Source organism: Electrophorus electricus, chromosome 4 (genome assembly GCF_013358815.1).
Source record: "Electrophorus electricus isolate fEleEle1 chromosome 4, fEleEle1.pri, whole genome shotgun sequence".
Taxonomy (NCBI): Eukaryota; Metazoa; Chordata; class Actinopteri; order Gymnotiformes; family Gymnotidae; genus Electrophorus; species Electrophorus electricus.
The window spans coordinates 23038024-23052240 of NC_049538.1; the positions used below are offsets into that span (position 1 = coordinate 23038024).

Here is a 14217-nt window from a genome sequence, read left to right on the forward strand (position 1 = left end):
AGTGTGTAACTCTCATATTGTAGTCTCCTGAAAGACAGACAGAGGCAAATATAGGCAAAGATAGCATTCAACTGTTATTCAGGGATATCCCACCATTGGGAGTGGACGATTAGGGGTGCTGGAGTAGGAAGGTATTTGTAGTACATTCCTGTTGTAGGCCTTCCTATAGTGTTTAACTGATTTCCATAACTGAAATACATTATAATGTTTAAAAGTTTAGAAACGTGAGCATAGTACTCCAGAAGATGTAGCGTCCTGGTGTGTGAATGAGTAGTAATCTTTCTGAAACAACAAGTTTGATTTAATTCTCGTTTTCATTTCCTTGTGGATTGTATTATTTTATTTGAAACATATGACTCAAAATAAAGAAATAGTGCAAAAATGTGAAAAGGCACTACAGGATGCATCTTGAATAAACGAAAACCTCGACCAGATGTTGTAAACTTAGAACAGTAATTATGTTCTAAGAATGTTGACAAAAAAGAACAGGAATTTACAATATATACATTTTCCTGCATAGTATCCCAAGTGTTCCATCGACTGCACTCTACTGGATGAGGATCTCGGATGTTGTTCCTGGGATCTGCTGGAGCCATTCTGCCAGTTTGATGGTCATCGTCCCTAAACCACTGGTGCTCTGATTGCTACCAGAGCCAGTGTTTCCTCTTCTTTTAGCGTCTCATGTTCCTTGTTGCTGATGTTGCTATCTCTTGGGATTGCTACATCCGTCACTATGGCTCTTTTCTGTTTATCCATCACTATTATGTCTGGTGGTTTAGCTTTTACCATCTTCTCTGTCTGTATCTTGAAGTCCCACAGGATCTTAGCTTGGCCATTCTCCACCACCTTCGGGGGTGTATCCCACGTAGTCCTTGGAACTTGTTTTATGATGTTTTATTATGGCATATTATGGCAGCCTTTTGATTAAGGCGTTTCATGCACTCTCTGCTAGCATCTTGCATCCCACTGTTGCGTGCTGTCTCAGGGGCATCTTTGCAAGCCTGCATCTGGGGTCCTGCCTGGTGTTTATAAATACTAATAATACAGATAGAAGTTGATATGTGTGTGTGTGTGTGTTGTCTATGAACTTTCTGTGTTGTGTTATATGGATTAAGGGGTTGATTTGCTATGACACATGACTGCTGCTCATCTCATTTCTGTGCAGGTTCTGTGCAGAGACTCAGCAGTCTCTGCTGCTCCAGCGTCTACACTGTCAATCAGGATTAGCCCTGTTCCAAGCTAATCTAATGTTGGGAATCTATACTTAACACAGCCACCTCTCCTCCCCACACACACAAACACAGTTCTGTTTGGATAACTCTGAATACCCGTTTTGCTAGCAATCTTTTTCACATTATCTTTTGCGACTTGAATACTGGTACAGGAAGGTGCAATTCTTGAAACTACACTGCTGACTAACTAAATTCCATAAAAATATTTTTACTAATTATGTAATAATATGATACAGATATAAAATAATACTATAGCATGATTTATGTCATTTGTTGTAGGCAATCATTTGGGACATTTATTTTTTATTTTGTGGAATATGCAAGTGTCCTGCCCACCAAACCCCCCCCCAACACACACACACACACACACACACACACAAACTGTAAATGAAAAAGAATGACAGGCATGCCTGTGGAAAATATCCTAAATAACCACACACCCCTCCGTCTCTCTCTCACTCTGTCTTTTTCTCTATGACCCTCTCTCCCCATTAGAATCGGATCCAGTGCGTCAACTTATGCTCCATTACAACAGCCCAATGACCTTTCATTGTGGAGCAGTTCTCACACTCCTACTTTCACTGGCAGTGGAAGAAAAGTTCTCAATGATCTCATTCCCTCTCAGCAACCTGCATCCAGCTTGTGGACCACACTGTGTTACACTGTTTGTAGCCTGTGCCAAGTGTGAAAATGTGTGGGACTTGAGCATCATGTCTCCTCTAGAGGGCGCTAGAAGATAAGCCTAGAAGACCATCTCACGTACTTCACTTGTTCCACCGTCTAGTCATTTTATAGCAGTAATAAAGGAATGTTGTTAGTTTGGTTGGGTCTTTGCTAGGTCAGTGTGATGTGGAGTCCATCAGGCTTTGTAACAGGTCAGTGGAATAGAATGGTTGTAGGAGAAGTAGACAGAGAGGCAGTAATACCTAAATCACTCCACAGCTGGATGCTGAATCCCCCCGCTGGCCATTACCATAATATGTGTGCGTGTGTGTTCGTGTGTGCCTGTGTGCATGTCTGCGTGTGTGCGTGTATGCGTGCATGTGTGTTTGTATGCACAAGCATGTGTGTGATGCTTGTTTATGACTGTAATAACTGCATGATATCACCACCTGGGCCAGCTGGTTGCATGATGTCTTATAGTGGTACATGTTGGGGGAGGTGAAATATTTAAAAAAACCCAAATGTTAATTATGCCTAGATATATGCCAACACACACGTGTGTGTGTGTGGGGGGGGGGGGGGTGTTCCTGTGTTTGTGCCTGTAAGAAAGAGAGGGGGTGGGGTTCATTTTTAAAGAGCACAAGTCTGAGCATTGTACTGATTAATGACCGGCATCAAGCATCAAGCCTTATTTGTCTCCAAATGACTGGCAGAGCTGTTTTTATATTAAACCTCTAATGAATTCAGCAGCAATCAGCATCTTTTGGAAACATTGATTATCAACACCAGGGTTATCATGATTTCTCTACTATCTGAGATATATATTCTTACTTTTAATTATAAACATGTTTATTTTATTTTATAGCTCATTCACTGAATAGCACTTGAACGCATTGAATATAGTTCTGTGCCCTCATCAATGGGATTCCAGGATCTGCAGGACCAAAATGAGGGCCCCCTGCTGGCTCCCTGAGACCCTCTTTAGGCATCAACCTATCAGTATGCTGTTATTGTGTGAAAAATAATTCAGCCCCTGTTCCCTCTGAAAGCTCACACCACTAAACCAGAAGGGACGCCTAAAGTGAGGGAATTCATGATCAAAGCTAGAAAAAATGTTGGTGGCGGGTGTGTCTAGGTTTTACGGCTTGATAAATGAGTGTTATTTTGTCTGCTTTATATCCCAGAATGTGCAGTACACACCTATTGTTAAAAGAGCTCGCTGAATAAAAATCTCTTTCATAGTATCTACTATGAACCTGGCAAACCTGAGTTAGGTTGTCACAGCAGAAAACAGGGCAGTTAGAACAACGACTGATCTATTGCGTTCTCGCCATGAATAAATCGCCATATTGTCCCGATCACAGCTGACCAGCCTCCCAATGGGACGTGACAGGATGGTTAAATGTAATGAGCATCAATTAGCATTCTGCTTTAGCCAAGCAGCTGAGAGTTGAGCACAGAGGCCAGGTCCACTCCCGCCCCCACCACTACTGAAACCTCTCTCCCTCTCTTTTCAAGCCACCTAGCAACAATGAGTCTCCAAGGAGCGCGCCGGCAGTCCCACAGGCACGGAGGCCCGCGGAAGGAAGACCGTCCCGCCGAAGCTGTGGCACCTGCGCCTGTTCTGGCTAAGCAATCAGAGGGCTAGCGGGACAGTGGGAGAGCAGGTGCGGTGTGTCCCGCCACAGATCGAAGCAGCCTCGGCAGCTCTGAGGGAAGACATGGAGAGAATGAGAGAGCGGGAGGTCGGGAAAGGAGACAAGCACTGAAGGAGAGATGGATAGAATTGTCACAGTTACGGTGAAAAAAAAATCTAAATAAAGATTGCCGAGTGAGTGAATGGGACGCTAGATAAATTGGGTGAGTGAAGAACAATATAAACTCGTCATGGGCAGAAATGCTGAGAAAATGAGAGACAGAGGAAGAGAGGGGAGCGGACCTTCTGTTTCTGTTTAATAAAGCAGAACACATCTCTGTCATACGGGCAGACTGCCACAAAATAGCCACATCAATCTGTTCGGATTTAAACAGACTGATGCAAACTCAACTTTGCACGCTGGCTACAGTTCACGATGAATTTAAACAATTTTGTGGTATACGATGTCTTATCAAACATAACCCATCCCCACTCTAAGAGCATCCACACCATCATCAATCAAATTCTTCGTCTGACCAGCTGTCACTACTACACAGACATACACAGAGACAGAGCGAGAGAGAAGAAGGATGAAAGTGAACACAGCAACAAATGAAAAGAACCAAACACCATCAATTCTTACCTACCTCAACCCTCTCAGTTTACAGAACAAGCAAATGTGAGAACTGTGACTCACCATTCCCCCCCACCACCTGGAGCTCAGGATACTTCTGTTTAATGTAGTTAATCATGCTGATCTGAAACACTGAGTTTCCCTGAGATGAGTCCTAAAACAATAGACACAGCCTTCAGACCAAATTCACTATGTCCAATCACAGTCCTGTGTTACACAGCCTCATAGCAAAAATAGTTTGTCATTTGATTCAGGCACCATACTCAGGATGGAGACTAATCCCACTCCCTTTAGGACCTTAAGACCTACCAGCACCACCACATCCACTCCTGCCTGCACGAGCAGGTCCAGCCGGTACTTGTCATCCTCACGGGTAACGATGGCAGCGCCACACAGCAGCTGTTTGCGGGAGTCTTTAGAGGCCAGAGGGTAGTCTCTGTTCTTCTTCAGATCAGTGCGAGCAATTATAGCCACCAGCTCATCACTGTCGTTCACAATGGGCAGTTTACCTGCAATCAACAAGCGTCCCCACAACCGACCCGTTACTCAGAGAAGAAGTGGAGAAGTGAAAATAACCTTTCAAAGTCCTTTAGAAGCAGTTTCACTTCTCAAGCTGAAAAGATGAAGAATCAGACCTTTTTTTGCTGCACTGCAGGATGTCATTGGCCTCTTTGAGTGTAACACCTGCTGGTGCAACCACTAAATCTTCCCTCTTTGTCATTGCCTGGCAAATATCACAATAAATCACAAAAAGATGTGAGTTTAAAGAATGTGATTTTATACACACACACACACTTTATATATGTGTGTGTGTGTGTGTGTGTGTGTGTAATATATATATATATATATATATATAAATAGAAAATGTGTATATATATATTGCCCTCTTTGACACACTGACACTTACAGAAATATCACAATTACATGATAGTTCTATTCCACCTATATTTTTAAGCATTGTATGTCATATGTGATTCATTTGTGTTTTTAAAAACCTTTTGTATATTGTATGTACAATCAAAGATGAATCACAAACCTCCTCCAACAGCCGGTCATAGTCCTTCTCTGAGAGGAAGTCAATGTCTCGTGACGTCACGATTCCCACAAGCTTGCTGCCCATCTTGCCGTTTCGGTGACAGGGATTCCAGAGAAGCCGTGTCGCACCTTGGCCTCAAACACATCTCCGACCGTGTGCTGTGGACTCATCACCACCGGATCCGTGATGAAGCCCTGCTCGAATTTCTGCCATGACACCATATATTGCTCTGCTGATGAGAGGCCTCAGGGAAGCTTGTGTGTAAATCTGCATGTTCAACGTGTTGTTCATTATATTCCTATTAAGACAATTCACTGAAAGTTTGACACCTTAACTTTCCGGACTTCATTTGCTTGGAACTCTGGGGTGCAATTGTGATGGATGATCCCAATACCGCCCATGAGCTGTAATACAAAATCACAGAAAGCTAAATGGAAAAGCAACAGGACTTCATGGTTTTCAGTGTGTGGGGGATACTCACAGCCATAGCGATGGCCATGGAGGATTCAGTCACAGTACCCATGGGGGAGGAAATAAGCGGCGTCTTCAGGGTTATCTTCCGGGTCAGAGCAGAGGTCAGATCCTGAATGACAGACGCAAATGGTAACAGAAAGGAACCAATGTTCTACAGAACAATTATCTTTGTTTATGTTCATGCTTGTATTTTCATACAGACTATGCATTGCACAAAGATAAGAACAGTTTGGGGTGTTACTTTGGACAGCTTTCACATATGCACACATCTCTATCCCATTATTAATTTGACTTCAAGTGACTTGGATGTGCTCATTCAAAGCACAAATATTGCTGTTTTTATAAGCAGGGCATCAGTTTAACCTCCCTGTGGTAAGACAGACAAAAACATCCTACGTTCTCTCCCACATTCTAGCACACACACACACACACACACACACACACAAAATGTAACACCAAATATAAATACCACAATATATACTATCCCATATCCATTACACATGGGAATTTTGGTTTGCGCCTCCCTCACACTGTCATACACACACACACCCACACACCCCTCAGCCTCTCTGCCTGTGACAACACACCCTATGCACCTGGGATGCCAACACCACCTATTTTGCACATCTTATTTGCACTCCTTCATCCCTCTCTTACAGTATGCCACACTCCACCCTCTGTTGTAGTCGTGTTCGCACTACATGGCAACTGACTCAGCTCCTCCATCTCACTGAAGGTAGAGGAGACCGCCAGCTCCCTAATTAATTAGGAAGATCCCGCCCCCTCCACTAAATCATTACTAGATGTGCTGTATTTACTGAAACACACACACTGGTAAGCCCTTATGGGGCATGTCAGGAAACCTGCTGAGCTGTTTTGGTGCATTTTGCAAAAGTACTCACCACTTCATCTGAGGTAAAGTCAATGAAGCCAGGCAGGATCAGAAAATCACTGAATCAAAGACCACAGAACAAACAAACAAAGAAAAACAAGCCAAATAAAAAAATATATACCAATTAGTTCACTGAGACATACATGCTACACCCTCACATTCTCGTATCAGTTAGTGCATCATATACCAAATGACCGTGGGGAGCTCCACACACCCATGCTGATAGAACTATGAGACATGACTGATGATTGCTCCCATAGCCACCTGCGACTAGCAGAAGCTCGGACACTTTGTGTGCATACATGTGAGGTCAATTTCAACTTCAAACTTCATGTCCCAGTAGCAAGAATTGAACATACCTGCTTGATTTGCAGAGTTGAGCGCATATTCTGGAGTATGGAATAAGTTAATCTACCTAAGAGTATGTTGTCCAATGATGTCGTGTTAATGTTCTTAAGCATGCGTCATGTCACAGCCTATCCATTAAAGTGGCATTAATGTCCCACCACTGCTTGAGAGGACACGGGAGACAGAGAGGCAGCCAAAGGAAGCCTAACTGTAAACAAAATAGAGCAGCGTATGCGAACATCCGTGTGTGAGAGAGAGAGCATCCCAGCAGTACGACAATCATAAGGCCACAGTTGAGAGTGTCCTCTAGTGTGGGATCTAGTGCAGATAAAGCCTCCATTACAGAGATTAAAGATGGCGGCCTAGTGGGCAGAAATAGACAGAGACCACTGCTCAGCTAGATAGTGCCTAGGGATACATCTTCACATCTTTGATAACATCAAAGAAAGCTATTTGCACTGCCCTACTTGAAAAGCAGAACAAGAGAGGTCATGATCTCCAAGTCTGTATTTGAGACCATCTCCGATAGCAAAAAGCTGCTGGGCAGTGAGCCCATCTTCAGGCACATAGCCTGTACCCCCACTGATCAGGTAGTCAGCCATACTGCACACACACACACACACACACACACACACACACACACACACACACACACACAGAGAGAGAAAGAGACAGAGAGAGATTCATGGGATTTTATTGAGCTAATTGCTGCCCCATTTAAGATATTATGCCCCCTTCTACCCACAACACACACACACACAATACCTAAAAGAAACTAATTTTCTTTTTTAAATTTATGAATACTATAAAAACATCAAAGCCTTATTTTAGTGGGATTGTAACCTTACAAGTGTGTTATACAAATAATTAATAAAGAAATAGCTGATACTAAAAATACATTATACTAACAACCTAGCAAATACAAGTCACATCAGAAGTAGATGTACGCTAAAGAAAGGCTATTCTGTCTGTGCTCTCATGTAAACAGAGTTAAAACGTAAGCGTTTTACTGATCCGCGGATCGAAATATTTATCCAGTGGGTGTTGGCCGAGGATGCTAAAGCTATTTCTATTCGTTACGCTTTGCCCTTTCTCCATTTCGACGTGCTATCCTTTTATTCGGGAGAGCCGATGTCTCGCATTCGCAGCATGCAAACAATAACCGTCATTATCGTACTCAAGTAGTACACACGGATTTAGTGTGATATACTTCCAAGACTGAACAATGATGCTTTATTCTTAGTGAATGTGAATGAAAATCCCGCTTCTCGGGTTACTCACAAGACGATAGCGTCGCGTACTTCAGACAACAAAAAACGACGTCAAGGAACACAGCTGGTCTTCATCTGCGACCGTTACAGACTAGCCTCTGTGGCATCTCTCAAAGTCAAGCGAAAGTCTAGCCCTTAGCTAAATCACCCAGAATCACAGTTGGAGTTTACACATTTTAAAGACTCGACCTGCTCAGTTTGAGAAAACTCATCCTCTCAACGTGGTGGATGACGACGGGACATTTTAAGGGCGCTCACGTCTCTCAGCTCCGGCATGGAACTGAAATACTGATAGTGCGTTTCAGTTGGATTTGGATGTGAAGTGAGAGAGAACAGACGGGCGATGCGCCTTTGTTTTACTGTCCACGCTATTAGCTGGCCAGCCCAGTTCAGGTGTGAAATTTCCGTTTGGATGAGACAAAAATGTTTTTGACTTGGGTTGAAATAATCATCTTGCTTATAAAAGGAGGACTGGTGATGTAGCAAATCCATACAATCGTTTTGAAGCCGTGGTCAGGCTGCCCAATATTCAACTTTATGTTATTCACAAAGGATCTGACACAGCCCCCAACTGAGCTTTAAACACCTGGAAGTTAATTTAGTCCATTCTGTAAATTGAAATGTACAGAAATATGGGTCTGTAAAACAAATGGAATGTGATGCTTTTGAGCATTGCTATGGCAAAATGTTTTCATATCTGTTCTACAACACAGATTATATCGGTCTTGATAATATAATTCTTAATCAGATTTATGGTCATTTTTACTCTGCTGACATGGGAATGTTAATATGATGGGCAAAGAAGGCAAGCAGTTATATTTGAGTAGTGCTGGACATTATAAATGAGTAAACGTCACTATTTTATTATACTATGACATTTTATTATACTATTTTATTATACTATGACATGACTGTATTTCTCTGTAGAGACTGTAAATGTATAGGTCTATTTTATGTGATGATAATCCCCGAAAGGAATGTGTTCTTCTCAGACAAACAATATGGAATTGGGCTAAAATTGCACATCACTGAGAACCCAACCCAATCTGAGCAACAGTTTAAAAGTACACAATCCAAAAGAAAAATAAAGTCCACTCCTAATGAACTTGTTTAGTGACACTAACGTTAACCTAGTGATGCAAACATGGTTAATTTTGCTGATCAGCACTCTTTTGAAACCGTAGGAGTCTCACCTCTCTGGTTCGTAGCCAGCCTGGATGCGCGTGGCGCTGTAGCGCTGAGCTGCAGTCTCATGCCCATGAGATGTGTTGTGGCCAAATGGCCCCTGGTGCTCAGGGTCGCGAGGCGACAGCTGCAATCTGGCTGGCTCTGTGTCGCCCACAATGAGGCGGTAGTCGATCTGGTAGCTGTCGTGCTTGCCATTGGCAAAGTGCTCATAGACATGGCCCTCCATGTAAGCGATGTCCAGTACTCCAATCCTCCTCTACAACCCTGCGTGAGCTGACGCCCCGGGCCTCCGCCCACCTCCCCTCTCCACCTGCACCACAGAGCGGCTCCTGGGACACTGCGTGCGCATTCACCAGTGGTTGTGCTGGAGCCACGCACACAATCCAAGTTTGTTCCTCAGATCGAGATGGAGAGCTTTCTCTTAGCTGAGGAGCAGAGTAAGAGATTCATCCAACATGCATCATACAAGCAGCAGCTGAATCAGGTAGAATGAAATACGGCTCTGATAGAGGCTTTGTCCCAAACAAAATAAAGCTACTTGATAAGACTCTGTAAGTGGTGATCCCTAAAAAGGCCTGTCTGCTGCCATTGGACTACTGTTTTCTCTAAAGTGCTGTCTGGAGTGTTGTCAGAGACAACCTGGTTGTGGAAACATCTGCTGTCTTCAAGGATGAGAAGAGATGAAGTTGCTACTTCAGCACTGGAAAGTGACAGCTTCCACACCCGGAACCAACGGCATAGCAGGGTGCAGGGCTTGAAAGAATACAAATCACTAATTTCTATGGACTGCAAGAGGACATATGTTTCTCTGGCTCTGTCTCTTTCCAGCTTAGTTCTGTTGCTGACAGAAGAGCATCCTTTCATAAGGAGGATTGCAGCATTAAGAGTGAGAGTGTGTGCGTGCGTGTGTGTGTGTGTGTGTCTTTTGTGTGTGAGAGGGAGTGAGAGGGTGGAGTAGTGGGGAGGGGGAACTGAGGTGCATGCTGGGTAACAAAGGAAAGAAGGACAAGGGAGGGCACAGGTGGAGTTATCTGCTTAGTGATATCTCTAAGGTATAGTAGTTCCTCATTTCTACGTCATGTGTAAGAAAGGTTTATGTATAAACAAAATTTGTATTTGTAGATATCTTTATGTGTGTGTGTGTTGGGGTGGGGGGGGGGTGCAAATATGGGACTGTGTGTGTTGGCATTGGGTTGTTTGGCATGCAAGTGTGTATATGTGTGAGCAGGTCATGGAAACAGCTTTTGCCCAAAGAGACAAATAAAGTCAAGCCCTAGAGTTTGTGATGGTTGTGAGGGTTTTTCCCAAGAGACACTGCCAGCCTCTACAGCAGTAGCATTAGACAGGCTAGCATGTACTCTTCACCTGTACAAACTAGTATACACTCCATTAAAAATTCAAACTAAATTTTAAATAGGTATTCAAGAAACTAATTCTCCTTAAAGTATCAACAGCTGAGACTTGTATTTATTCTTCTGACATCATAGAGATTAGTCTATCCCATAAAACAGTTGCCTTCTGATTAGTGTGTGTGTGTGTGTGTGTGTTTGTGTGTGTGTGTGTGTGTGTGTGTGTGTGTGTGTGTGTGTGTGTGTGTGTGTGTGTGTGTGAACATGTCTTTGAGGGTCAAAGTGACAGTGACACTTGTTCTACTTCCTCTAATGTGCATTCATCTTCCTACTTTAGGATTAAAAAGTGGCTGTTGTCCTTAAACCTTCGAGAGAAAAACTACCTACTGTATATGTTGATTACCTGACGATGAATTCAGTTCATCCTAAATATTAGTCCAGTTTAAATATTAGTACCATCTGCTTTCTATTTAATATTCCAGACTTTGTGTTGTTTCTTTTTGCATACGTAATTGTGCCAAAAAAGTGTCATACTTCTTGCATTAACATGCACCTACACCCCCCCCCCCCCACACACACACACAAACACACACACACACACAAGTAGGACAATGTGTTGCTAAGGTTCCTGTGAATGACTTCATCTGCAGGTGACAGAGTGCTTGTGACAGTTGGAGAGGGATTGGGAAGGAAAGCCTCTTAGTCACTACCTGTACTGCCCTCATTGCCATTGAAATATAGCAAGGTTACAGTCAAGCTCTGAAGCTTCACTCAACACTCTGCCCAACCGCCTTTAATGCTCATAAAGTAGGAGTTTGCAGAATTTGTTTGTTGTTATGCTACACACTAAATGCATGGCACACAAATGTTTGATGCAGCAAAATGTCAGTGCTTTTTTAACAAAGGAGAAATGAGCACATATGCACCTTCCCTATATTATGTGAAGATGGATAATAAAATGATAACAGGTGTATCTATTTGTTGTTCTTATTTTAATATTCACATCAGGCTTGTGATTTTGCAAGGAAATTGTAACATAAATGTTCCTAGTGTTCTAGGGTTACTCTCCTGGGCTCATATTCTAATACAGGTGTGATAAGAACTTATATTTCTAAAAGAAACAATCTTTAAGAAACAACTGCATTTGCATAAAGGATTTATCTTAATGCATTAATGTTTTTGTGTGCTAATGTCTGATTTTAAGTATACTTTGTTAAAAAGGCTACCACAAGTACTGTCACTAAATATTAACTAGTTTCAACTTTGCTAATAGTTCTACTGATTTTCATAATTTTATTCTTTTTTCCATTTGTTGAACATTAAACAGCTCTGTTTCATCTTCTCTTTTCAGCGCTCTCTCTCTCTCTCTCTCTCTTTCTCTCTCTCACTCTCTGTGTGTGTGTGTGTGTGTGTGTGTGTGTGTGTGTGTGTGTGTGTGTGTGTGTGTGTGTGTGTGTGTGTGCTATCCATTTTCTAGAAGCTCCCCCTTGTGGTTTTAATATGCTCATCCACAATTCAATACAGAGCTCTACAGTCTATGTATGCACAGAGCTGATGAGTTTATAAAAGTCCACACTGCAAAATGTGCATAGTACTGACGTTTACATTACAATGCTCTGTCCAGTCATGCCAAAGCCAGTTTTATTTCAATTCAATGTATGTACATGAATTACTTGAAGACATGAATAGAAATCTATAGAGGCATTACTCATTATGTCATGACCCTGTTATCTATTAGAAACCCACAATTTATCTGAATTAATTATTCATAAATAAATTGTCAGCTTCATGTCCATTCAGATTTCAGTGGAGATCAGCAGGGGTCTATTACTGTGTATTATTATTCATAACACTGTGCCTGCAAACTGTGAGAACAGACACACACAGGTTATTTTCCAGTCCCTGAGTGCTTTTGTGGCACTGCTTGACAGTTGGTGGAGTGTTCCCTAAAAGAGCCACTGAGCATGATGGATTCGGTAGTAGGAGTTTAGTGAGCAGAGAGGACGAAGACTTACGAGTGCAGGCCATGAACACCCCCCTCCACCTGAGCAGACATGGTCCTCTTCTCAAACTTCAGCTCTCCAGAGTACATCAAAGAGATACACTCAACATAGAAAATGGCATTACACACAAGCATTCACTCACACACAGCTTCCTCTCTTCCATTTTCTGCTGAACTTCCAAAGAACCCTTGATGCTATAAAAGATAAGAAATAGAATAAATAGAAATGTGTTTGTAGACAAAATATATCCTAGCATTTGAAAAACTGATGTTTTTCAGTGTACATGAAAAGGGAAGTAGATTCATCTTAACCCACATCTTGTTTTTTCAGTAGATGAGTACTGCTGTTGAGCCTTCTTACAATGACAATGGTTTTATTTAAGCCCTATTCAGTAATTACACAACATTGAAAACATCACAGTAAAACAGCAGTATGACCAGCACTTAAGAGTAAATACCTGAGTGCTTTTCACTTGGCTTAGAAGATTTTAAAGCATGCATTAATGCTACATAACACCATATTGGGGTATTTGAGAAAACCAACAGCAAAGCTAAAGGTCCAGAGATTATAAAGGTTACCATGAAGGTGATATGGGTTTTCCCAGAAACTAGTAAACCCAGCTGACATTTGCTAGACAGCAAACATTGGAGGTGTCTAGTGGACAGGAAATATCTACAATAAACCTTTTATATTTGTTTATCAGGGAGTGTGTATTCTCACAACAGTTCTGAGGAAAATTGCAAATAAATGAAAATCCAGCAAGTTGCCAACAAATTTCATTCTTGTCACTAAACAATGGTTTCTCAATTGCATGCATCTGCGTGCACAAGGAAAATAACTCCTAAATAGAAATAACATTATCACATTAAATGATTGAAGGTATATGATCACAGGAAACAAAAGAAAGTCTGATTACCTTTAAACTAGGTTTGAATCCTTCAAGCAGACAACCTCAGAGCAATGGAAAACTGAGCCGAAAGCAAAAACTTTGGCCAAGTGTGAAAAGGCCATCCATAATTACCATAATAAATGTTATCTCACGGTGCACCCTTGTTGAAATGATGATCAAGTAGAAATGTGTTCATTTTCAATAGACTAGGTTCCTTTTTTCCATTACACTAGCATAATGTCCTTAGTGGTTGCAGCCTATTCTGGTAACACCCTCATAGCAGGACAAACATTATAGAAGTATGGATAGGCTTGCTTGGTGAATGTTTGTCTGAAGGTGTGCACATATCTGTTGTTGAGAGGATCAAAGGAGATCAGACCACTGTCCCAGTCCAGGAGCACTCTGATCTGCTGGAGGGTCTGCTTCATGGCAAGAGGCATCAGCCTCTCGTCTGACACTCCTATCCCATATTTACCCTTGTACTAACCCACTTGCCACAAGCCATGCTTTATGAGGTCCTCACAGACTCACAGAAGAAAAAGTGATACAGCCTATTAAAGAATGTCATGCTTCAGTTACATGCTTTTTTCTGTACTTGCACT

The 14217-nt window shown here is 42.1% G+C and overlaps 1 protein-coding gene across 1 annotated transcript; it reads right to left on the minus strand.

The window, feature by feature from the left end:
* Positions 1-3415: 3415 nt before the first annotated feature.
* On the minus strand, positions 3416-13962 carry LOC118241241 (inosine-5'-monophosphate dehydrogenase 1a-like). Its single transcript, XM_035525523.1, is given in 11 exon segments — positions 3416-3604; positions 4229-4319; positions 4475-4676; positions 4804-4889; positions 5202-5296; positions 5299-5407; positions 5531-5605; positions 5683-5784; positions 6578-6626; positions 12739-12920; positions 13643-13962. Coding segments are annotated over 10 exon segments (996 nt in total). The 5' UTR covers positions 12861-12920; positions 13643-13962; the 3' UTR covers positions 3416-3539.
* Positions 13963-14217: the final 255 nt, after the last annotated feature.